The sequence below is a fragment of the Oncorhynchus kisutch genome, unplaced genomic scaffold (genome assembly GCF_002021735.2).
Source record: "Oncorhynchus kisutch isolate 150728-3 unplaced genomic scaffold, Okis_V2 scaffold4062, whole genome shotgun sequence".
In the NCBI taxonomy this organism is placed as follows: domain Eukaryota; kingdom Metazoa; phylum Chordata; class Actinopteri; order Salmoniformes; family Salmonidae; genus Oncorhynchus; species Oncorhynchus kisutch.
The window spans coordinates 44,671-70,446 of NW_022266007.1; the positions used below are offsets into that span (position 1 = coordinate 44,671).

The 25,776-nt window shown below is 46.2% G+C and overlaps 1 protein-coding gene across 1 annotated transcript in view; it reads right to left on the bottom strand.

Moving 5' to 3' along the window:
* LOC116352894 (exocyst complex component 4-like) overlaps positions 1 to 21,247 on the bottom strand; it is a 40,488-nt gene extending 19,241 nt beyond the window's left edge. The window contains exons 1-4 of the mRNA XM_031822077.1: positions 21,116 to 21,247; positions 17,143 to 17,332; positions 12,880 to 13,074; positions 2,002 to 2,195 (exon numbers count right to left, since the gene is read on the bottom strand). Coding sequence (XP_031677937.1) covers positions 2,002 to 2,195; positions 12,880 to 13,074; positions 17,143 to 17,332; positions 21,116 to 21,195 — 659 coding nt within the window. The 5' untranslated portion in view covers positions 21,196 to 21,247. The remainder of the gene's footprint in view (positions 1 to 2,001; positions 2,196 to 12,879; positions 13,075 to 17,142; positions 17,333 to 21,115) is intronic.
* Positions 21,248 to 25,776: the final 4,529 nt, after the last annotated feature.

Sequence of the window (25,776 nt, forward strand, 5' to 3'; positions counted from 1 at the left end):
AGTGCTGAGTGGAGCCCTGACCTGTACCTCCACACAGTGTTGAGTGTAGCCCTGACCTGTATCTCCACACAGTGTTGAGTGTAGCCCTGACCTGTATCTCCACACAGTGTTGAGTGGAGCCCTGACCTGTACCTCCACACAGTGTTGAGTGGAGCCCTGACCTGTACCTCCACACAGTGTTGAGTGGAGCCCTGACCTGTACCTCCACACAGTGTTGAGTGTAGCCCTGACCTGTACCTCCACAGTGTTGAGTGTAGCGCTGACCTGTACCTCCACAGTGTTGAGTGGAGCCCTGACCTGTACCTCCACACAGTGTTGAGTGGAGCCCTGACCTGTTCCTCCACAGTGCTGAGTGTTGCCCTGTACCTCCAGTGTTGAGTGTTGCCCTGCTTAGTGAGTGTTGAGTGGAGGTGGGTTGTTCTTACCAAACCTCCATTATACAGGAGCTTTAACCTGTCACTCTAAGACCCCAACTAATACATCACTCTACAGTACGTCACAGCCCAGACACCACACTGCTGTACACACACACACACACACACACACACACACACACACACACACCTAGCATGAATTAAACAAACATCAAAACAACAAGCTTCATTGCTGGAGAGGTGGGTGACCTGCATCAGTCTAATGTGTTGTGATGCTGCATCTTGGTTTAGGAATTGTCATGCAGGTGGCAGCCGTCGCTCCACACAGCATTCTAACATGTGTCCCAAATGGCACCTTATTCCCTGCATAGTGCACTACACAGTTTATTACGTTTTAAAGTAGTGCACTAAGTAGGGAATAGGGTGCCATTTGGGACACACACATTGGTGTTGGTATGATAATCCTCCCGATGCTAATGTAGGTTGTGACGCGGTCGTCGACTAACCAAAACCCACATTATCATTCTACAGAGCGTCATCTTTGGTCTCCCATGAATGAATCAGATGTGTTTGCACTAAGTGGTAAGACAGGGGCGTTGTCTTGTCACTAGAAGTTTAGACTAGCTAATGTAAACACTGAGGGACAACACGTGTAGTGTGGAACTGTACTGTGTGGGATTAGAGGAGGTTGAACACTGTCTCATGTCTCATGGTATTTCATTTAATGATTTCAACTAGTTTCCCCCCAATTATACATTTACTTCCAACGAAGAGTGAACACCCATACACTTCAGACTCCCAAAGCTCTTATTCTGAAGTGAAAACAACTACTTCCAACACACAGTGAACACCCATACACTTCAGACTCCCCAAGCTCTTATTCTGAAGTGAAAACAACTACTTCCAACACAGAGTGAACACCCATACACTTCAGACTCCCAAAGCTCTTATTCTGAAGTGAAAACAACTACTTCCAACACAGAGTGAACACCCATACACTTGACTCCCTAAGCTCTTATTCTGAAGTGAAAACAACTACTTCCAACACACAGTGAACACCCATACACTTCAGACTCCCCAAGCTCTTATTCTGAAGTGAAAACAACTACTTCCAATCTCTACTGAGATCTGGTGTTTGAGTCCTTTTGCCCTACTAGAATACTGCAAATGATAAACATTACATTCCCTCTGTTGACTGCACTTGAAGTGGGATTGACCCCCACTCTGATCTCCCTGACCAAACCTCGCAGCGTGTTCCTAACTCACACCTCTGCCCCACTCCCAGTCCCCCCCCCCCCTCCAGGCCACTCACCCCCCCTCCCTTCCCTTCTCCAGGCCACTCAACCCCCTCTCCCTCCCCTTCTCCAGGCCACTCACACCGCCCCTCTCCCTCCCCTTCTCCAGGCCACTCACACCCCCCCTCTCCCTCCCCTTCTCCAGGCCACTCACCCCCCCCTCTCCCTCCCCTTCTCCAGGCCACTCACACCCCCCCTCTCCCTCCCCTTCTCCAGGCCACTCACCCCCCCCCTCTCCCTCCCCTTCACCAGGCCACTCACCCCCCCCTCTCCCTCCCCTTCACCAGGCCACTCACCCCCCCTCTCCCTCCCCTTCACCAGGCCACTCTCACCCCCCGTGGCGTCCCTGGTTCTTGTCCTTGTTCTTGGTCCCCAGTCGGCTGGTAGACTTGATGTAGAGGTGCCGGTGCAGCTCGTCGATGAGGACCACGTGGATGTTGAGCTTCTTACTGTGGAGCTCCAGACGCAGGTCCCCCAGACCCTCCACCTGCAGCAGGGGGCCCTCCAGAGACTCCACCGCTGACACCTGCACGAGGGGGACCACAGGAGACACACCTGAATAGATCTAGACCTTGGAATGTAGGGGAGACCTGAACACAGCTCCAGGTACCTGGTGTATTATCCACTAGTACTCACTGTATATCTGAATACACCTGGCAACACTTCAGAAGACAGTATTTTGATGGGGACCACAGGGACATGTTTATTAGGACACGCAATGGAAAAGTGTTTAAAATGTCATCAATTATTAATCTAAATCTTCCCAGTCATAAATAAGATGTGGATATAATTGGCTAGTTTCATTGGTACCTAAGACTTGAGTATTTAGAGAAAGCTGTTTATTTGAACTGTAAACCTGAAGCATGGATGTCTGTCCATACATTACACCTCACAGGTTGTCAGACAGGTTGTTGACCAGTTACTAGACAGGTTGTCAGACAGGTTGTTGACCAGTTACTAGACAGGTTGTCAGACAGGTTGTTGACCAGTTACTAGACAGGTTGTCAGACAGGTTGTCAGACCAGTTACTAGACAGGTTGTCAGACAGGTTGTCAGACCAGTTACTAGACAGGTTGTCAGACAGGTTGTCAGACCAGTTACTAGACAGGTTGTCAGACAGGTTGTCAGACCAGTTACTAGACAGGTTACTGGACAGGTTGTCAGACAGGTTACTAGACAGGTTGTCAGACAGGTTACTAGACAGGTTGTCAGACAGGTTGTCAGACAGGTTGTTGACCAGTTACTAGACAGGTTGTCAGACAGGTTGTCAGACAGGTTACTAGACAGGTTACTAGACAGGTTACTAGACAGGTTGTCAGACAGGTTGTTGACCAGTTACTAGACAGGTTGTCAGACAGGTTACTAGACAGGTTGTCAGACAGGTTACTAGACAGGTTGTCAGACAGGTTACTAGACAGGTTGTCAGACAGGTTGTTGACCAGTTACTAGACAGGTTGTCAGACAGGTTACTAGACAGGTTGTCAGACAGGTTACTAGACAGGTTGTCAGACAGGTTACTAGACAGGTTGTCAGACAGGTTACTAGACAGGTTGTCAGACAGGTTGTTGACCAGTTACTAGACAGGTTGTCAGACAGGTTGTCAGACAGGTTACTAGACAGGTTACTAGACAGGTTGTCAGACAGGTTACTAGACAGGTTGTCAGACAGGTTGTTGACCAGTTACTAGACAGGTTGTCAGACAGGTTGTCAGACAGGTTACTAGACAGGTTGTCAGACAGGTTACTAGACAGGTTGTCAGACAGGTTGTCAGACAGGTTGTCAGACAGGTTACTAGACAGGTTGTCAGACAGGTTGTTGACCAGTTACTAGACAGGTTGTCAGACAGGTTGTCAGACAGGTTACTAGACAGGTTGTTGACCAGTTACTAGACAGGTTGTCAGACAGGTTACTAGACAGGTTGTCAGACAGGTTACTAGACAGGTTGTCAGACAGGTTGTCAGACAGGTTGTCAGACAGGTTGTCAGACAGGTTAGTAGACAGGTTAGTAGACAGGTTGTCAGACAGGTTACTAGACAGGTTGTCAGAAAGGTTACTAGACAGGTTGTCAGAAAGGTTACTAGACAGGTTGTCAGACCGGTTACTAGACAGGTTGTCAGACAGGTTACTAGACAGGTTGTCAGACAGCATTTAGGGTTCAGTGTCTTGCTCAAGGACACAGACAGATTCTTTAGAACCAGCCACCTTTTAGTTACTGGCCCAACGCAAGGCTACCAGCCACCCCAAATGCCCACTGCCCAGCCCTCACTGCCCAGCCCTCACTGCCCAGCCCCCACTGCCCAGCAGTCCCTCCCTCTGTCTCTCCTCTACCCTCTCTCTTCCCTCCCTCTCTCCCTCCGTCTCTCTCTCTGTTCATCCATCCCTCCCTCCCTCCCTCCCTCCCTCCCTCCATCTCTCCATGTCCGTCCGTCCATCCGTCCCTCCCCCCATCTCCCCCCCCCCTCTCTGTGTTCGTCCGTCTCTCTCTCCCCCTCTCTCTCTCTCCCTCCCCCTCTCTCTCTCTCTGTGTTCGTCCGTCTCTCTCTCCCCCTCTCTCTCTCCCTCCCCCTCTCTCTGTGTTAGTCCGTCTCTCTCTCCCTCTCTCCCTCCCTCCCTCCCTCCCCCTCTCTCTCTCTCTGTGTTCGTCCGTCTCGCTCTCTCCCTCCCCCCTCTCCCTCTCTCTGTTCGTCCGTCCCTCCCTCCCTCCCTCCCTCTGTCTCTCCTCTACCCTCTCCCTCCCTCAGTCTCTCTCTGTTCATCCATCCCTCCCTCCCTCCCCCCTCTCTCTCTGTGTTCGTCCGTCTCTCTCTCCCTCTCTCCCAGTTTTCATTAGCATTGTGGTTATGGCGTGTTTATATTGAATAAATCTTCATGGTGGTAAATGAGTGGTTTTTATTAGAGTGGGCTAATGGCTGGATGACAGCGCTCCAGAGAGCCATCAGACTGTGTGTGTATCACTGGGCAGGACGGACAGGAGGAAACAAAGGGAGCGCCATAGGTCAAGTATGTGTAGATGCAAATCAGTCAAGCATTAGCCAAAAGATGTGCTAATGCTGTGCATGATCAGCCCCCATCAGCTTAATAGAATAACTCCGCATGCCTCTGTGTTCCTCACTGTGTGGTGTAGGTATACGTTGGTGTGTGTGTGTGTGTGTGAGTATGCATATGCTGTAACTAACTGTGAGTGGGTGTGACCAATGTGTATGCGTCTGTGTCTATGTCTATAAGTACGTGTGTGTCAACAGTCCACAAGTGCATACGTGTGTGCATGTGTGTATGCCTTGTGTGTGTGTCCTTGAGTGTGTGTGACTCATTACCAGTGGTCCGGGATGACAGAAGAAGGCTGGTTAACATCGTTAGGGAGCCCGGGCTGTCAAGATAATCAACTATATGAGGCTTCCTGAGAGTTAGCAGGATGGGGAGAGAGGGAGACTCACAGGAGGGGGAGGAGAGAAGGAGTACATGTGACAGCCCGTCACTGGCCTCTCTGGTGCACACTGGGCTCAGACGGGATGTGTGTGTGTGTGTGTGTGTGTGTGTGTGTGTGTAGGAGTGGAGAAGAGAGACTTTTTGGAAAGTGAACCAGTCCTGTCCCTCACTAACCCCATGGGGTCTTGTAACACTGCCATTCAGCTGAGGCAGAAAGAGAGCAGTGGGAATACTAATAGTCAAGCAGAGAGAGAGACAGAGGAGAGAGAGAGAGAGACAGAGGAGAGAGAGAGACAGAGGAGAGAGAGAGACAGAAGAGAGAGAGAGAGAGAGACAGACAGAGGAGAGAGAGAGAGACAGAGGAGAGAGAGAGAGCTGAGGGAGGGCTAGAGGAGGAGGAGGGGATGGAGAGAGAGTGTGAAAGTGAGGGAGACGTTAATCTGACAGATGAGCAGGGTAATGAGTGACAGCATGTCTGGAATGAACACATCAGGGAGTCTCACAGGATTGACAGAGACAGGATGGACTTTCAACAGACCAGAGAGAGAGAGCGAAAGGGTGATGAGCAGAGAGAGCTGAGAGAGAGAGAGGAGAGAGAGAGCTGAGAGAGCTGAGAGAGGGGGGGAGAGAGCTGAGAGAGAGAGAAGAGAGCGGAGAGAGCTGAGAGAGCTGAGAGAGCTGAGAGAGCCGAGAGAGCTGAGAGAGCTGAGAGAGCTGAGAGAGGGGGGGAGAGAGCTGAGAGAGAGAGAAGAGAGAGCTGAGAGAGCAGAGAGGAGAGAGCTGAGAGAGAGGGGAAGAGAGCTGAGAGAGAGGGGAAGAGAGCTGAGAGAGAGGAGAGCTGAGAGAGGGGGGAGAGAGCGGAGAGAGGGGAGAGTGATGGGAAGAGAGGGAGATCTGAGACAGTGGAAAGGGAGAGCAAAACAAAGAGTCTCTCTCCCAATAAAAAGGGAGAGAGACAGAGACATAACTGTTGCAGCCGCTCTCCTACTGAGAGGCAAATTGAAACACCTAGCTTAAAATGGACACTGACAGTCTTCTGTGAAAGCAATGTAATGAGGCACAGACCTGACTCACTGAGTTTCCTTAGATTAGCCTCCGTCAGACTGTTCCAGGGACAGCTTCAACTTGAGTTAGGGTCAACATCAGCTCTTGTCTAGCACCTATCAAACAAGATAGGATCCTTCTTGCATAGAGTACAGTGGCCCAGTTCCAATACTGTTATAAATCCATCCTTCTTTCCTGGAGGTCACTGATCTAACATAGTTGGATATGTGAGAGCAAGGACTCTACACCATTACATAGGCTTGGGCCAGTGGAGGCTGGTGGGAGGAGCTATAGAAGGACGGGCTCCATACCTTTGATACCGTTCCATTTTTATTCCATTCCAGCCATTACAATGAGCCTGTCCTTCTATAGCTTCTCCCACCAGCGTAGATGTTCATGCAGGGATTTCTGGTATAACCGGAATAGCACACAAGTGGCCGCTAAAAAACAAAAAACATTGCTTTCCCAGAATACTAAAAAGTAATAGCAAAATCATATAGAAGATGTTAGCTAAATGCTAACAAGCGAAAACAAACATAAACTAATTGTAGAAAGGCAAATCCAGCTCATGAAGTTAAACAAGCATGGCTCATTTTCGGTGAGTGTGGACATTTACAAGTGAAAGTCAATGTGAGCAAGTGCAAATAAAAAAGTAGCGATGCATGTTTTTCAGAGGAAAGAGCAGCATGTGAACACGGAGCAGAGGGGAGAGAAAACGCTAGTCTGAAGCACAGGGACAAAATGGCAGCTGTGCAGACAACCCATACAGAGCTCTAACTTACTCCTCAAACACGGCAGAAAGCCGTTATAAGATATCTGATAGCAAACATTTAGCAGTGAATTACACACAAGTGTAACTTCCTCACCTCACATGCGCCACACAACAGACACTCAGTGACAGATATAGAACGCTCTGGACTGACCAGCTCCTGTTGTGGACTGACCAGCTACTGTTGTTTTCTCCTGTTGTGGACTGACCGGCTACTGTTGTTTTCTCCTGTTGTGGACTGACCGGCTACTGTTGTTTTCTCCTGTTGTGGACTGACCAGCTCCTGTTGTGGACTGACCAGCTCCTGTTGTGGACTGACCAGCTCCTGTTGTTTTCTCCTGTTGTGGACTGACCGGCTACTGTTGTTTTCTCCTGTCGTGGACTGACCAGCTCCTGTTGTTTTCTCCTGTCGTGGACTGACCAGCTCCTGTTGTTTTCTCCTGTTGTGGACTGACCAGCTCCGGTTGTTTTCTCCTGTTGTGGACTGACCAGCTCCTGTTGTGGACTGACCAGCTCCTGTTGTGGACTGACCAGCTCCTGTTGTGGACTGACCAGCTCCTGTTGTTTTCTCCTGTCGTGGACTGACCGGCTACTGTTGTTTTCTCCTGTCGTGGACTGACCAGCTCCTGTTGTTTTCTCCTGTCGTGGACTGACCAGCTCCTGTTGTTTTCTCCTGTCGTGGACTGACCAGCTCCTGTTGTTTTCTCCTGTCGTGGAGCTCCCGTTGTGCTGTTAGGGACTGACCAGCTCCCGTTGTGCTGTTAGGGACTGACCAGCTCCCGTTGTGCTGTTAGGGACTGACCAGCTCCCGTTGTGCTGTTAGGGACTGACCAGCTCCCGTTGTGCTGTTAGGGACTGACCAGCTCCCGTTGTGCTGTTAGGGACTGACCAGCTCCCGTTGTGCTGTTAGGGACTGACCAGCTCCCGTTGTGCTGTTAGGGACTGACCAGCTCCCGTTGTGCTGTTAGGGACTGACCAGCTCCCGTTGTGCTGTTAGGGACTGACCAGCTCCCGTTGTGCTGTTAGGGACTGACCAGCTCCCGTTGTGCTGTTAGGGACTGACCAGCTCCCGTTGTGCTGTTAGGGACTGACCAGCTCCCGTTGTGCTGTTAGGGACTGACCAGCTCCCGTTGTGCTGTTAGGGACTGACCAGCTCCCGTTGTGCTGTTAGGGACTGACCAGCTCCCGTTGTGCTGTTAGGGACTGACCAGCTCCCGTTGTGCTGTTAGGGACTGACCAGCTCCCGTTGTGCTGTTAGGGACTGACCAGCTCCCGTTGTGCTGTTAGGGACTGACCAGCTCCCGTTGTGCTGTTAGGGACTGACCAGCTCCCGTTGTGCTGTTAGGGACTGACCAGCTCCCGTTGTGCTGTTAGGGACTGACCAGCTCCCGTTGTGCTGTTAGGGACTGACCAGCTCCCGTTGTGCTGTTAGGGACTGACCAGCTCCCGTTGTGCTGTTAGGGACTGACCAGCTCCCGTTGTGCTGTTAGGGACTGACCAGCTCCCGTTGTGCTGTTAGGGACTGACCAGCTCCCGTTGTGCTGTTAGGGACTGACCAGCTCCCGTTGTGCTGTTAGGGACTGACCAGCTCCCGTTGTGCTGTTAGGGACTGACCAGCTCCCGTTGTGCTGTTAGGGACTGACCAGCTCCCGTTGTGCTGTTAGGGACTGACCAGCTCCCGTTGTGCTGTTAGGGACTGACCAGCTCCTGTTGTGCCGTTAGGGACTGACCAGCTCCTGTTGTGCCATTATGGACTCACCAGCTCCTGTTTTCTCCTGTTGTTCTGTTACAAACAAGAGACTGGCTCAACTGTTCTGGGGAACTACGGTAAGCTTCATAATGTAAAATAATACATTTTAAACTTGTTCTGACGGTATTGGAAAACCACCTGTGGCTTTTTCCAAATACCCGAGTATACCTCCAAGCCTACCACTACAGTGGTTCTTCCTTTAAAAGTTGCGTCCTACTGCAGCACAGCTTGCAGTGTGCTGAGTAATTGCATGGCACATGCGAGTGCATGACATCATATTATTTTGTTGCCAATAATGCTAGTTTGACCAGAGGGCGTCTTTGAGAAGGTAAGTTATTGAAATGACACGGAGCTGTAGGCCGAAGAGTCATGTTTACTGTAGCTGATTTAGCGTAACTTACTTTTTGGCATAAGTCATCCATGTCTAAATACAGTCAAGCATTTTAGATATAAAATTAAATAAAGGGTGCCTTGAATAATGAAACAATGAATAAACCGCAACATGTCGGCTAATGTGATTCAATTCACAAATGGGAAAGGGGGATACCTAGTCCGTTGTCCAATTGAATGTATTCAACTGAAATGTGTCTTCTGCATTTAACCCAACCCCTCAGAATCAGAAAGGTGCGGGGGGCTGCCATAATCAAAACATCTTCGGCACCCGGGGAACAGTGGGTTAACTGCCTTGCTCAGGGGTAGAATGACAGATTTTTACCTTGTCAGCTCCATTCGATTACTGGCCCAACGCTATAACCACTAGGCTACCTGCTGCCCCTATGCATTTGACTGTTTTTAATATTGTCTGTACTAGAGACTTAACGTTTTTTTGTTAGAACAGACTACATGGGATTGATTATAATTTCATTTTTTAATTATAGTACTTATTGTGCAGTTTATACTTTTAGAAATGTTATTAAATTGATTAATATTATGGTGTTTCTATTCCAAGAAAAAAGAAAATGTATTTTACAGTAGCCTATCTAGGCCTCAGGGTTTCTGTTAGGAAAATATGGCGCTGTACAACGTACAACTCCCAAGTTGGGAGTAGGCCTAGGCTACTAAGTCATTGCGAGTTGAGAGCAAAATAATCCTAACATTTCCTCACCCTAATTGTAGGCTGACCAATATCCAAACGGAGATTCAGTGAAAATAAAAATCTGATTGATTTATCAAGACCAGTCCCCATAGATGTCTCAAAGCATCGCAAAAAGGCGCTGAATAGTTAACCACACGCGGGTAGGCTATTGCTTCAAATCCTATTATAACAATTGGATGACTTTGGGTGTTTCAGTAAGCAACCATTTGTTGCCTTCAATAGCCTACTTTATTCTAATATTTATGTCATTCAGTGATATTTATTCTCACAGTAACTCGTTATGGGTCCATCCAGAAGTGGTTAGAAAACAGTGCATTTGGTGGGCTATGCAAAGATATGGGAGCAGTGACATGCCTTGCAAACATTTAAAGTCTCTAAACTCGGCAAGAGTCTATTGTGCTGTCTGATAGCCCATCAAGGGTGTCTGGCTTCTTTTGTATTCTTTAATCTCCGGCTCAGAGAAGTGTGTTTCTATTCCAACAAAAAAAGAGACTTGAATAATTAAACAGTAAATAAATTGGAAAATGTCAACTGAAGCAACTGAATTCAGGAATTCATTCAAAATATGTTAAACCTTTCTTTTGTTGAGAAACTGACAATACAACAATAGATTGATCTTCTCAGCAAGGTTTTACCCATGGTTGTGGAGCTGGGGGGGAAGAGCAACTGTAGCTGAGATGTAGTTGAAATAAACATCCGTATTTTGAAAGTCTTTTTATCATTATTTTATTAACGAAAGCATAAAGATGTTGATGAACAAATAATATATGTGTGTCTATGTGCGTGTTACATTGTCTTCTTCTGACAAACTAGAAACAAAATGGATTTTTTTAGTGTGCGCACAAGACAGAGGAAGAGCAATTCTTACACTATTGTTTTAAATTCAATCACTCGTCTTCATCCTCATCATTCAGTTAATTTAAATTCAATCACTCTCTTCTTCATCCTCATCATTCAGTTAATTTAAATTCAATCACTCGTCTTCATCCTCATCATTCAGTTAATTTAAATTCAATTGCAATACATTTTGTCACTCCCACAGCAAAGTTTAAAAACAGACGGATTTGTGAAATGTATCCGTCATGTTGCGGTTGCATGAGGTTTGGTGATGACAGAATCCGTAGGATATTAAATAAACACTCAAATAGGCAAAAGAAGCAGGAACAGTATTGGGCTGAGTGACTCACTCATTCCTGGCTTTCGTTCAAAGTAAGTTATATTATAATGCAGGGGGAAAGACACATTATTTCATATTCTTTGATATTGAGTGAGAAATGTACAATTTAAGAGCAGTTAAACATCGAATAAATTGCAAGTTTGCCCCTTTTTGGCAAATAGGTTACACTTTACAATAGGACTCAACTCTGAATGACAACAGCGACTATCAGTAATTAAAACTGTGGCACAAATTTGGGGATTTTTCACACATAGCCGAGCTATGAGACAATCCTTTTGTAAATTAATGGAGGTGTGAATGTTTCAGTCAGTCTCTCTCCGGGACTAGAGTCCTGAATCAGGCAAAAAATAATAATGATAATAATGAGCTGCCAGCTATTGTGAAAGAATACTTGAGGATCTTGTTGATTTCTTCTGTCGCTTCAAGAGGCCTACTGTCCACCTGGTCATTGTGTGGTTCCAAAGGATAAAGACTCACCTTCAGATGGATGTGTGGTTTCAGAGAGAAGTCAGCTGTTAGCCTGGGACCAGGCACGGTGGATAGACTCACCTTCAGATGGATGTGAGGTTTCAGAGAGAAGTCAGCTGTTAGCCTGGGACCAGGCACGGTGGAAGACATCCTTTTCCTGCATAGCAATTTGAAGAAATCCTACTAAATAGGCAAAGTCTAAACTAATATATTAAATTGCCTAAATAAACAAGTATATTTCATAAATAAATGAAGGAGCTCAAGTCTTGAAAAGATGGTCAACTCCCTATCCTCGCTGGACTCTCATTCAGTTTCTTCTTTGCATTAGCAAAGAAGGACTCCGTGTTTCACGAACTCACATTCTATAGAGGGGCTATCACTCTTTCATTCTGTGGTAAAAGACCATTTGTTATTTAGAATGATTTATTTTTGTTTTTAGAGGGAGAGAAACCAAAAGCCCATTGTGCCAATTTTAGAAAATCGTCAGTCCAGTAATTGTGCCATTGCATTTACCCAAGTTCTCTTTCAACTCCAGGACCACCCACCTGATGCAGGACTCTAGAGCCAGACACTCTCCGACTGAAACATTCACACCTCCATTCATTTAGGAAAAGATAGTCAATTTGTGCCACAGTTTAGACTTAACTCCCTCTTGTGATATTGTGGTGCAATGACAGAATGACGCAATTTACCACAATCTGCCATGTTTAAAAGAAGAATGTTTAAAGGAAGAACCACTACATACATAACAGTTCATATATTTAGCTCAGATGTGAGTGATTTTCCTAAATAGTGTCACCAACGTCCATCAACCTGACCACACCATGTAAAAAGTGCTTTCATGTAGATTTTAGGTTTGCACCCCCACGAAGGACTGAGAGTGGGAGACAGAAGGTCTTCAGGGGCCTCAGGGGGCTAGACATCCCTCGTCCTCCCTCTCAAATATGCCTGTTCTGGAGCAGAGATGAACTGACTAGGCCCTAATTACCTGAGTTTGGAAGAAGAGTGAGTGGAGGAAGAAGGGAAAGGAGAGACCACAGAGTTGTACCAGCCATTTCGTGCTTTGGCCCCCGCTGAGCGCGCCACAAAACCCACATCAAAGTCAACCCACACACCTGTGGTGGCCCCTGGGCCGCTTTGATGAAGCTTACCAGCTGTAAGGGAGATGTACAATTGGGTCGTGTTCATTAGGTACCAAATGGAAGAAAACTGAGAGTCCAGCCAATTAGCTGAAATGCCAGTCCATTTCTGTAGCCAAGGAGGACAGCAATCACGTTATATGATAGTCAAGTGTCAGGTCAGCGTCGGGTATTAAAAATCTGGCTGGATGTCTGGATTGCCATATCCCAGTGTTAATCATACGAATCCCATTCTCTCGCACGCATGCCCCACCATGGCCCCAAACTTAACACACTTTCATACAAACCTTACCACATCCTCACCTACCACCCCACCTCCACACAAATTCTCACTTACTCACCAGCATGTCGGTGGCGTGCAGGTAGTGCTTGCTGGCCATGCAGGCCTCCAGTCTCTGTGGGACCTGCTTGATACTCTCGATCTCATCCAGCAGGTTGAGGACGTGTTTGTGCTCGATGCCTTCGATCCACAGCTTCCTCAGTTCATCCCTCTTGCAGTGGAGCAGCATCTTACAGGACAGCAGGTTCTCCTTCACCTGGGATACAATGGGACATCACACAAGTCAGACACCACGGTGTTCATCAGGCGTTAAAGGGAAAAAGACGGACTGAATCAGGGACAGAGTAGTTGGACTGTTGTAAAACATTTTGCTTCGGTGTGCATTAATGAATCAACCCCACCCCCAGGGTCAGACAGGTGAGGCTCCAGGGTTGTGTTCATTAGGCACCAAACTAAAGAAAGTTGACTGAAACAGGGAGGGACTACTAATCAATAAGAAACAATCCTTTTCATCTCTGCTGTAAAGCGTTATTTTCTGTTGTGTGCCCTAATGAACATGACCCATGGGTCCGTTCAGAGACAAGAGAGGTAAGCGTTTAGAAAGTTCAGATAGAAATGTATTGCGCAGAATAGACATGATTATTTGTCAGGTAGAATAGGGAGTTATGTCAGCTCTATTCATTACATTTCTATCTGGAATGTTCTGAATAGTTTCAGGGACACATGAACACTCTCCTTTCAGTTTCAAAGCTCAGTATCCCGCCTGAATCATTGGGCACTTAACATGGCACAAAAGCACCTTTCTAGGTTCTCTTTGTAACAGTCTCATATACTGTTGAAGTCAGAAGTTTACATGCAGTTTAGCCAAATACATTTAAACTCAGTTTTTCACAATTCCTGACATTTAATCCTAGTAATAATTCCCTGTTTTAGGTCAGTTAAGATCACCACTTTATTTTAAGATTGTTAAATGTCAGAATAATAGCAGAGAGAATTATTTATTTATTTCATCACATTCCCAGTGGGTCAGAAGTTTACATACAGTACACTCAATTAGGCATTGCTTTTAAATGGTTTAACTTGGGCCAAACGTTTTGGGAGGTCTTCCACAACCTTCCCACAATAAATTGGGTGAATTTTGGCCCGTTCCTCCTGACAGAGCGGGTGTTACTGAGTCAGGCTTTTTCATTTCTGCCCACACATTTTCTATAGGATTGAGGTCAGGGCTTTGTGATGGCCACTCCAATTCCTTGACTTTGTTGTCCTTAAGCCATTTTGCCACAACTTTGGAAGTATGCTTGGGGTCATTGTCCATTTGGAAGACCCATTTGCGACCAAGCTTTAACTTCCCGACTGATGTCTTGAGATGTTGCTTCAATATATCCACATAATGTTCCATCCTCATGATGCCATCTATTTTGTGAAGTGCACCAGTCCCTCCTGCAGCAAAGCACCCCCACAACATGATGCTGCCACCCCTGTACTTCACGGTTGGGATGGTGTTCTTCAGCTTGCAAGCCTCCCCCTTTTCCCTCCAAACATAACACTGGTCATTATGGCCAAACAGTTCTATTTTTGTTTCATCAGACCAGAGGACATTTCTCCAAAAAGTACAATCTTTGTCTCCATGCACAGTTGCAAACCACAGTCTGGATTTTTTATGGTGGTTTTGGAGCAGTGGTTTCTTCTTTGCCGAGTGGCCTTTCAGTTTATGTCGATATAGGACTCGTTTTACTGTGGATATAGATACTTTTGTACCGGTTTCCTCCAGCATCTTCACAAGGTCCTTTGCTGCTGTTCTGGGATTGATTTGCACTTTTCGCACCAAAGTACGTTTATCTCTATGAGACAGAACGTCTGTCCTTCCTGAGCGGTATGACGGCTAAGTGGTCCCATGGTGTTTATACTTTCATACTATTGTTTGTACAGATGAAAGTGGTACCTTCAGGCATTTGGAAATTGCTCCCAAGGATGAACCAGACTTGAGGTCTACAATTTATTTTAGACCCGTGTTCCTGAGGGTCTTGGCTGATTTCTTTTGATTTTCCCATGATGTCAAGCAACGAGGCACTGAGTTTGAAGTAGGGCCTTGAAATATATCCACAGGTACAACTCCAATTGACTCAAATTATGTCAATTAGCCTATCAGAAGCTTCTAAAGCTATGACATAATTTTCTGGAATTTTCCAAGCTGTTTAAAGGTACAGTCAACTTAGTGTATGTAAACTTCTGACCCACTGGAATTGTGATACAGTGAATTATAAGTGAAATAATATGTCTGTAAAAAATGGTTGGAAAGGTTACTTGTGTCATGAATAAAGTAGATGTCCTAACCGACTTGCCAAAACTATAGTTTGTTAACAAGAAATGTGTGGAGTGATTGAAAAACTAGTTTTAATGACTCCAACCTAAGTGTATGTAAACTAGGGCGCACCTCAGCCACGCACAAGGTGCTAAACGATATCATAATCGCCATCGATAAAAGACAGTACTGTGCAGACATCTTCATCAACCTGGCCAAGGCTTTCAACTCTGTCAATCACCGTATCCTTATCGGTAGACTCAACAGCCTTGGTTTCTCAAATGACTGCCTCGCCTGGTTCACCAACTACTTCTCAGACAGAGTTCAGTGTGTCAAATTGGAGGGCTTGTTGTCCAGACCTCTGACAGTATCTATGGGGGTACCACAGGGTTCAATTCTCGGGACAACTCTTTTCTCTGTATATATCAACGATGTCGCTCTAGCTGCGGATGATTCCCTGATCCACCTCTATGCAGACGACACCATTCTGTATACATCTGGCCCTTCTTTGGACACTGTGTTAACTAACCTCCAAACGAGCTTCAATGCCATTCAACACTGCTTCCGTAGCCTCCAACTGCTCTTAAACGCTAGTAAAAACACAAATGAATGCTTTTCAACCGTTCACTGCCCGCTCCCGCCCGCCCGACGAGCATCACTACTGGACGGTTCTGACCTAGAATATGTGGACAACTACAAATACCTAGGTGGCTGGATAGACTGTAAACTCTCCTTCCAGACTCACATTAAGCATCTCCAATCCAAAATTAAATCTAGAATCAGCTTCCTATTTCGCAAAACAAATCGTCCATCACTCATGCTGCCAAACATACCCTTGTAAAACTGACCATCCTACCGATCCTCGACGATGTCATTTACAAAATAGCTTCCACCACTCTACTCAGCAAACTGGATGCAGTTTATCACAGTGCCATCCATTTTGTCACTAAAGCACCTTATACCACCCACCACTGCGACCTGTATGCTCTAGTCGGCTGGCCCTCGCTACATATTCGTCGCCAGACCCAGCTCCGCCTCATCTCAGCTCACTGGTCACGATAACAACACCCACCCGTAGCACGCGCTCCAGCAGGTAAATCTCACCAAAGCCAACACCTCCTTTAGCCGCCTTTCCTTCCAGTTCTCTGCTGCCAATGACTGGAACGAATTGCAAAAATCGCTGAAGCTGGAGACTTATATTTACGTCACTAACTTTAAACATCAGCTATCTGAGCAGCTTACCAAAACGCTGCAGCTGTACATAACCCATCTGTAAATAGCCCACACAATCTACCTACCTCATCCCCATATTGTTTTTATTTACTTTTCCACACCAGTATTTCTACTTGCACATCATCATCTGCTCATCTATCACTCCAGTGTTAATTTGCTAAACTGTCATTACTTCGCTACTATGGCCTATTTATTGCCTTACCTCCTCAAGCCATTTGCACACACTGTATATAGACTTTCTTTTTTTCTATTGTGTTATTGACTGCACGCTTGTTAATTCCATGTGTAACTCTGTGTTGTTGTTTGTGTCACACTGCTTTGCTTTATCTTGGCCAGGTCGCAGTTGTAAATGAGACCTTGATCTAAACTAGCTTACCTGGTTAAATAAAAACTGTACATCCAGACACACAGCCTGGAGAGATGGGAATGACATCACGCTGTTGTGAAACACTAGCGGGCTATCCCAGAGGCTCTAACAGTGACGCAGGTGGTGTCAGAGCCACACACACACACACTAGAGAAATCAGCCAGGCCCTCACACTGCCTGCTGCTAATGTCCTTGATGTACAACTCCCTGGGACCATCACTCTGCCTTCACACTGTTATTCACAGGCCATGCACATGTTCTGAATGTTTTGTTGCAAATGTTTTTACTTTTTAACTCTGCATTGTGGGAAAGGGCTCGTAAAGTAAGCATTTCACAGTAAAGTCTACAATTTATGTATTTGGCACATCAGGTGACAAATTCAATTGGATTTGATTTGAAACATTGTGCGCGTTCCCTCTCACCCCTTTGATCTTGTTACGGGAGCTGGTGATTCTCTCGGTGATGCTCTGGTAGGTGCGGATGGCGGTGGTCAGCTCAGCGTAGTGTTGGACGATCTGCTCATCCAGGTCCCGGTCGCACTTCTCAAACGCCTCCTCCAGGCGGCCCTTCTCCGTCTCTCTGTCCTGCTTGTCATCGCTGCTGGACAGGGTCCTACACAGACACAGGCCCATGCTCATCAATTGTCTGTCAAGGTGTCACCTTGTGGTCCTTTTCGTAATCTTGTGTAGGCCTAACTTCTAGTTAATCATTTTTTCTAGTCACTAGATCTGGGTAAAATACAGGCAGCTAGTAGCCTAGCGGTTAGAGTGTTGGGTCAGTAAGCGAGAGGTCACTAGTTCGAATTCCTGAGCTGACAAGATGAAAAATATGATGATGTGCCCTTGAGCAAGGCACTTAACCCTAATTTCTCCAGGGTTGCCGTTGATAATGACAGACCTTTGGCCGTAGTGTACGTGTTCCTGAGAGTCGTAGTGTAGTGTACGTGTTCCTGAGAGTCGTAGTGTAGTGTACGTGTTCCTGAGGGTCGTAGTGTAGTGTACGTGTTCCTGAGAGTCGTAATGTAGTGTACGTGTTCCTGAGAGTCGTAGTGTAGTGCACGTGTTCCTGAGAGTCGTAGTGTAGTGCACGTTTTCCTGAGAGTTGTAGCGTAGTGTACGTGTTCCTGAGAGTCGTAGTGTAGTGTACGTGTTCCTGAGAGTCGTAGTGTACGTGTTCCTGAGGGTCGTAGTGTAGTGTACGTGTTCCTGAGGGTTGTAGTGTACGTGTTCCTGAGAGTCGTAGTGTAGTGTACGTGTTCCTGAGGGTCGTAGTGTAGTGTACGTGTTCCTGAGGGTTGTAGTGTAGTGTACGTGTTCCTGAGGGTTGTAGTGTAGTGTACGTGTTCCTGAGGGTTGTAGTGTAGTGTACGTGTTCCTGAGGGTTGTAGTGTAGTGTACGTGTTCCTGAGGGTTGTAGTGTAGTGTACGTGTTCCTGAGGGTTGTAGTGTACGTGTTCCTGAGGGTTGTAGTGTACGTGTTCCTGAGAGTTGTAGTGTACGTGTTCCTGAGAGTTGTAGTGTACGTGTTCCTGAGAGTTGTAGTGTACGTGTTCCTGAGAGTTGTAGTGTACGTGTTCCTGAGAGTCGTAGTGTAGTGTACGTGTTCCTGAGAGTCGTAGTGTAGTGTACGTGTTCCTGAGAGTCGTAGTGTAGTGTACGTGTTCCTGAGGGTCATAGTGTAGTGTACGTGTTCCTGAGAGTCGTAGTGTACGTGTTCCTGAGAGTCGTAGCATAGTGTACGTGTTCCTGAGGGTCGTAGTGTACGTGTTCCTGAGAGTCGTAGTGTAGTGTACGTGTTCCTGAGGGTCGTAGTGTACGTGTTCCTGAGAGTCGTAGTGTACGTGTTCCTGAGAGTCGTAGTGTACGTGTTCCTGAGAGTCGTAGTGTACGTGTTCCTGAGAGTCGTAGTGTACGTGTTCCTGAGAGTCGTAGTGTACGTGTTCCTGAGGGTCGTAGTGTAGTGTACGTGTTCCTGAGAGTCGTAGTGTAGTGTACGTGTTCCTGAGAGTCGTAGTGTAGTGTACGTGTTCCTGAGAGTCGTAGTGTAGTGTACGTGTTCCTGAGAGTCGTAGTGTAGTGTACGTGTTCCTGAGGGTCGTAGTGTAGTGTACGTGTTCCTGAGGGTCGTAGTGTACTGTACGTGTTCCTGAGGGTCGTAGTGTACTGTACGTGTTCCTGAGGGTCGTAGTGTACTGTACGTGTTCCTGAGGGTCGTAGTGTACTGTACGTGTTCCTGAGGGTCGTAGTGTACTGTACGTGTTCCTGAGGGTCGTAGTGTACATGTTCCTGAGGGTCGTAGTGTACGTGTTCCTGAGGGTCGTAGTGTACGTGTTCCTGAAGGTCGTAGTGTACGTGTTCCTGAAGGTCGTAGTGTACGTGTTCCTGAAGGTCGTAGTGTACGTGTTCCTGAAGGTCGTAGTGTACGTGTTCCTGAAGGTCGTAGTGTACGTGTTCCTGAGGGTCGTAGTGTACGTGTTCCTGAGGGTCGTAGTGTACGTGTTCCTGAGGGTCGTAGTGTACGTGTTCCTGAGGGTCGTAGTGTACGTGTTCCTGAGGGTCGTAGTGTACGTGTTCCTGAGGGTCGTAGTGTACGTGTTCCTGAGGGTCGTAGTGTACGTGTTCCTGAGGGTCGTAGTGTACGTGTTCCTGAGGGTCGTAGTGTACGTGTTCCTGAGGGTCGTAGTGTACGTGTTCCTGAGGGTCGTAGTGTACGTGTTCCTGAGGGTCGTAGTGTACGTGTTCCTGAAGGTCGTAGTGTACGAGAGTCGAATGAATATGAATTATGGGTTCATAATATTTTGCAGCTTAAACCACTCAAACGCTGGAGTCAAATGAATATGAAGAAAAAAATGTTATAAAATCAACATGCCAAACAGGCTCAAGAAACCACACTAGACAACCACAATAGTGTTGGTCATTTTGCCTCTGAATGTTGGATTTTGGCAGAGATTTTGTTGCAGATATTTGATTAATGTTTAGGAATTGATGAAAGGGCCAGTCTTACATAATAAACGGGCTGGATCTGGCTGATGGGCGACCAGTTGAATAGCCCTGTCCTACAGTAAGGAATAATCATACAAAATTGGCATAACATAAAAGTGCCAGGTTTTATATCCTGAAAACCATGCCAGTCTTGTATGTCATAGACCCAGGGGATGGGACAATGTTGAGTAACAGACTTGACAACACTTGTTTTTGCCCTGTATTTCATCAAACTCCAACCACACATAAAATAAGGGGAGAGGTAAAAGTCTCCCTCAAGAGCTCATTAAAGCCTCTTCGCTCTTCACACACAGCGGAAAGCTGGAAGGGGGAGAAGATTCTCAACGGCATCCCCCTAGAGTGGCTTGAGATGCCTACTTGACACAAGTCAGAGCTGAAACACAAAGCAAGTGATCTTATCCATTCTCTGTTAATGTAATATAACTAGTTATTTCCCATGCCGTCATGTCCAACCTAACTAGTTAACATCCTTCATATAACCTCACCTAAACTTAGCGAACCTGAATCCTTAGCTCTGACATGCACCATCACCCTTGACTAATTCAAACACTAGACTGACAGTAGCCTAGTCCCTTTTAGAATCCGAAAGTGGCATGGGGTAGCCATGGTAACAGTCTGGCGTTTTGGGCAAGCAGTAGCCATAAGTAAAGGTACATAAGAAAGTGAAGGTAATCTTTGTTGCAGACAACAATTGCGTGCAGAATAGGACCCTCGCCCCATGCACACTGACATCTGTCAAACCCAGTAGACGACAGCTCCGTTTAATCTAGAGAAAAAAGGGGTAAAGAGAGCTACTCTACTAAATTACGGCAATGGCTACTTTAAATGTCGTGGAAACACACAGTCAACGACATGTCATGACATAAACGACACTGTTCAAGCTAAGGCCAACCCATGATGATCAATGCACCCTGTCAGCGAAGGGCAGCAAAGCAGGCTATAAATGGGTGCTGATGCTGAATAACAAGTATGCATTGGATATTTCGTTTTAGTTAGCTAATAAGTTATCTTGTCTCTGTACCAAGTCGCGAGATTGTTGTATGAGCAGGGGAGGTCAGCTGTCAAAAGAGTGACTAGCTAGCAAGTGGCTTCTTCCTCACGCTTTCCTTGTGACTATTGAAGAAAAGTGTTATTTGACTCATTATGATGATAAACACTGCTAAATTATGCGAACAGGTCGCGATGACAAACATTAACCAGCGTAGCTGACTAACATTTCCTCAAAACTCGCTTGACATAAAACTAGCTAGCTAACAGATAGGAAGCTAACAACAGGAAGGATGTTTCTCCTTGTCCACGACCTGAAATGACAGGCCTAGTTAATGAAAACAGTAGTGCCCACTGGCGTATTATGTCGATAGGATAATTCAACCGTCAATTTGAGTGAGCTTACCTTATAACGGAAATAAGTAAGCCTGAAGGGTCTTTGCTTTTGCTAACAGCACTCCGGTATCTCCCTGTATCAGCTGCCATTTTTCCAGCTACTGCACCCAAACAGAATGACAACCTACCAATGAGAGACGAGGAAAATTGTTCCAACTTCGGTAGTGTGGCTGAGAAAGCTGGGAGTTGTAGTCCAAAATCGGTCTAGACTTGTTGATATTGTTCTTAGTAGTTTTTGTTTCATGCAAATCCTGTGTGCTTACAAAACGCCCATTGGCGATTTTAGCATGTAAATCTTGGTGGGGCAAACAAAAAACAAAAATGTTAGATGCATGCCATGAAAGCCACATTACTACATTAATTGCACTATAACTGTGACAAACTGTTAGGGCCTACATAAAGCTGTCCCAACAGCAGAGCGTTCTTTTCAGCACCACGGAGTGAATCCTGACCACTGATACACCTGGCTATCAGCGTAGCCTTGTCTGGCAGCGGAAAAATGAATTCAGCCTCATTTACTGCCTTTAAAAAAACGTTGCTGACATGGTTGACTTGCTTAAACAAATGTGGTTTCTAATGACAATTGAGATGTACAAACTATGGCATAAGGGGATGGCAAGCGCATAAGAGGCCATCTGTAATTTCGATTAAGACATTAATGAGAGAGCTAGGACGGATGTAGTCAATATAACAATTTGTTTCGCACTTTTGAAATTGAAATGTACAGTGACAGAATCCAGAACATGGGCAGTGTTCTCCCTGTACACCAAGACAAAATCGTAGGATAAATAAACAGGGCATATTAGCAGACAATGAAAGCTCTTAAAATATTCAATGATTACATTTCTCTAAAACTGGCTATAGGCTTCATGTGCACCACCAAGTCAGAACAGTAGGCTCAGTTATGAGGGGCAAAGGGACCAAATTATTAGGGTGAGGCACATGGGCTTACTTTCTTAGCTACAGTATACATATCTCCCTGGAATATTACATAATTTATGCAGAAGCATACAAGATATTTTTGGACTCACCTTGTTCTGCTGTACTCACTTGAACAGGAAGGTGGTGCGGTGGTCTTTCTTGTGGGCAAATTTTGTCATCAAGCTTTGTCATCAAAGTATGGCATTCTCTGGATTTTTTGGTGCTTTCAAGACAAGTGGGAACTCGGAAAAAAACAAGGTTGAATCATGACGTGAGTGATCTTCAGGTTGGAGCTGTAGAAAGAGGCCAAGTTCCTTACATGGAATTCTGAGTTGGATGATCGTTCAAATCGTATTTTCCCAGTCGGAGATCGTTTTATTCCGAGTTCCCAGTTGCCTTGATATCACTGAAGTCTGAGATTTCCCAGTTCCGAATTCTCAGTTGTATAGAACGCGACAGAAGTCATGCTGGATTGACAGCATGGCCAATGTATTCAACCTTTTCTGGCCCATCGTGTTGAATGTTAATCCTTTTAAGCTTGGAAAAGAGACCCTTAAACCCAGACTTGGACCACATACCCACTACACTCAATAGCAGGCTAATTATGGCTTTGCAACACTTGCAGTTAGTCATTGATTCCTTCCAAATCACTCATTGTTGAATTTGCGATTTCCAACTTGTTGTGTAATGTTTATGTCCAATGGCCGAGGATCACCGATACATTTTATCGATCATTTCTCTTCATATGACAAGGATTGAAAAGGATTTGCCAGTACATTGTCAACGTGATTCATGATGATGACAGCTTGTCTAGCTTTCTAGCTAAGATTTTGAAACTATGATGTTGACATGATCAGTCCAATCAAAGCTACGGTAGATATAACATAATTTTATCTGTGGCCAATGACCTTGAGGCTTCTTGGATGGGCACTTCTAATGTAACTCTATAGGAGCACCCAAGGGACTTGAATTTTCGAGCTCTCCCCGTAGATTTTGTGGTGATCTAGTGTCCCCACGAGTGACAGAACACTGAGCCAATCACGGCGCAACTAGAGAACATGACCAACTCCTATGCTCTGTATTTTCCACTGGCTGCCCCACCACCACAGAAAGCACTGAGCTCGGCTGAAACACCTGCATTTTGGAGCTGCCTTCCTCAAGAAAGCAAAAAAGAGACCATGTTTGTATGCAGCTTTATTTTTACATTGTTTGCGAACTGATATGTGACACATATTAATGCCAAAATATCATGCAAAACAGGTAACAATTATAACTTTTTTTTTGTTAAACATGTGGGGCTCAAATGACGGGTCGCCACTGAAAACACCACTTCCATACTAACCATTGTATGTTGCATTTATCATACTACTGTTCTATTGCAAATGTCTTTCATTGGTGTGCTTGTTTCTGCAAGAACACTTCTGATATCCCACAAGAACCCTTCTGTTGTGTTGCATACTTCTTATCGTGCTTGTTTCTGCAAGAACACTTCTGATATCCCACAAGAACCCTTCTGTTGTGTTGCATACTTCTTATCGTGCTTGTTTCTGCAAGAACACTTCTGATATCCCACAAGAACCCTTCTGTTGTGTTGTATACTTCTTATCGTGCTTGTTTCAGCAAGAAAACTTCTGATATCCCACAAGAACCCTTCTGTTGTGTTGTATACTTCTTATCGTGCTTGTTTCAGCAAGAACACTACTGATATCTTGCAAAATGTCTTGAAGAAAATCTAAATGCATTTACAGTAAAAGTACTGAAGCACTCCCTTTGATTTCCAGTCTAGCCCTCACGGTAGGCTACAGTGAACGTACTGAAGCACTCCCTTTGATTTCCAGTCTAGCCCTCACGGTAGGCTACAGTGAACGTACTGAAGCACTCCATTTGATTTCCAGTCTAGCCCTCACGGTAGGCTACAGTGAACGTACTGAAGCACTCCCTTTGATTTCCAGTCTAGCCCTCACGGTAGGCTACAGTGAACGTACTGAAGCACTCCCTTTGATTTCCAGTCTAGCCCTCACGGTAGGCTACAGTGAACGTACTGAAGCACTCCCTTTGATTTCCAGTCTAGCCCTCACGGTAGGCTACAGTGAACGTACTGAAGCACTCCCTTTGATTTCCAGTCTAGCCCTCACGGTAGGCTACAGTGAACGTACTGAAGCACTCCCTTTGATTTCCAGTCTAGCCCTCACGGTAGGCAACAGTGAACGTACTGAAGCACTCCCTTTGATTTCCAGTCTAGCCCTCACGGTAGGCTACAGTGAACGTACTGAAGCACTCCCTTTGATTTCCAGTCTAGCCCTCACGGTAGGCTACAGTGAACGTACTGAAGCACTCCCTTTGATTTCCAGTCTAGCCCTCACGGTAGGCTACAGTGAACGTACTGAAGCACTCCCTTTGATTTCCAGTCTAGCCCTCACGGTAGGCTACAGTGAACGTACTGAAGCACTCCCTTTGATTTCCAGTCTAGCCCTCACGGTAGGCTACAGTGAACGTACTGAAGCACTCCCTTTGATTTCCAGTCTAGCCCTCACGGTAGGCTACAGTGAACGTACTGAAGCACTCCCTTTGATTTCCAGTCTAGCCCTCACGGTAGGCTACAGTGAACGTACTGAAGCACTCCCTTTGATTTCCAGTCTAGCCCTCACGGTAGGCTACAGTGAACGTACTGAAGCACTCCCTTTGATTTCCAGTCTAGCCCTCACGGTAGGCTACAGTGAACGTACTGAAGCACTCCCTTTGATTTCCAGTCTAGCCCTCACGGTAGGCTACAGTGAACGTACTGAGGCACTCCCATTGATTTCCAGTCTAGCCCTCACGGTAGGCTACAGTGAACGTACTGAAGCACTCCCTTTGATTTCCAGTCTAGCCCTCACGGTAGGCTACAGTGAACGTACTGAAGCACTCCCTTTGATTTCCAGTCTAGCCCTCACGGTAGGCTACAGTGAACGTACTGAAGCACTCCCTCTGATTTCCAGTCTAGCCCTCACGGTAGGCTACAGTGAACGTACTGAAGCACTCCCTTTGATTTCCAGTCTAGCCCTCACGGTAGGCTACAGTGAACGTACTGAAGCACTCCCTTTGATTTCCAGTCTAGCCCTCACGGTAGGCTACAGTGAACGTACTGAAGCACTCCCTTTGATTTCCAGTCTAGCCCTCACGGTAGGCTACAGTGAACGTACTGAAGCACTCCCTTTGATTTCCAGTCTAGCCCTCACGGTAGGCTACAGTGAACGTACTGAAGCACTCCCTTTGATTTCCAGTCTAGCCCTCACGGTAGGCTACAGTGAACGTACTGAAGCACTCCCTTTGATTTCCAGTCTAGCCCTCACGGTAGGCTACAGTGAACGTACTGAAGCACTCCCTTTGATTTCCAGTCTAGCCCTCACGGTAGGCTACAGTGAACGTACTGAAGCACTCCCTTTGATTTCCAGTCTAGCCCTCACGGTAGGCTACAGTGAACGTACTGAGGCACTCCCATTGATTTCCAGACTAGCCCTCACGGTAGGCTACAGTGAACGTACTGAAGCACTCCCTTTGATTTCCAGTCTAGCCCTCACGGTAGGCTACAGTGAACGTACTGAAGCACTCCCTTTGATTTCCAGTCTAGCCCTCACGGTAGGCTACAGTGAACGTACTGAAGCACTCCCTCTGATTTCCAGTCTAGCCCTCACGGTAGGCTACAGTGAACGTACTGAAGCACTCCCTTTGATTTCCAGTCTAGCCCTCACGGTAGGCTACAGTGAACGT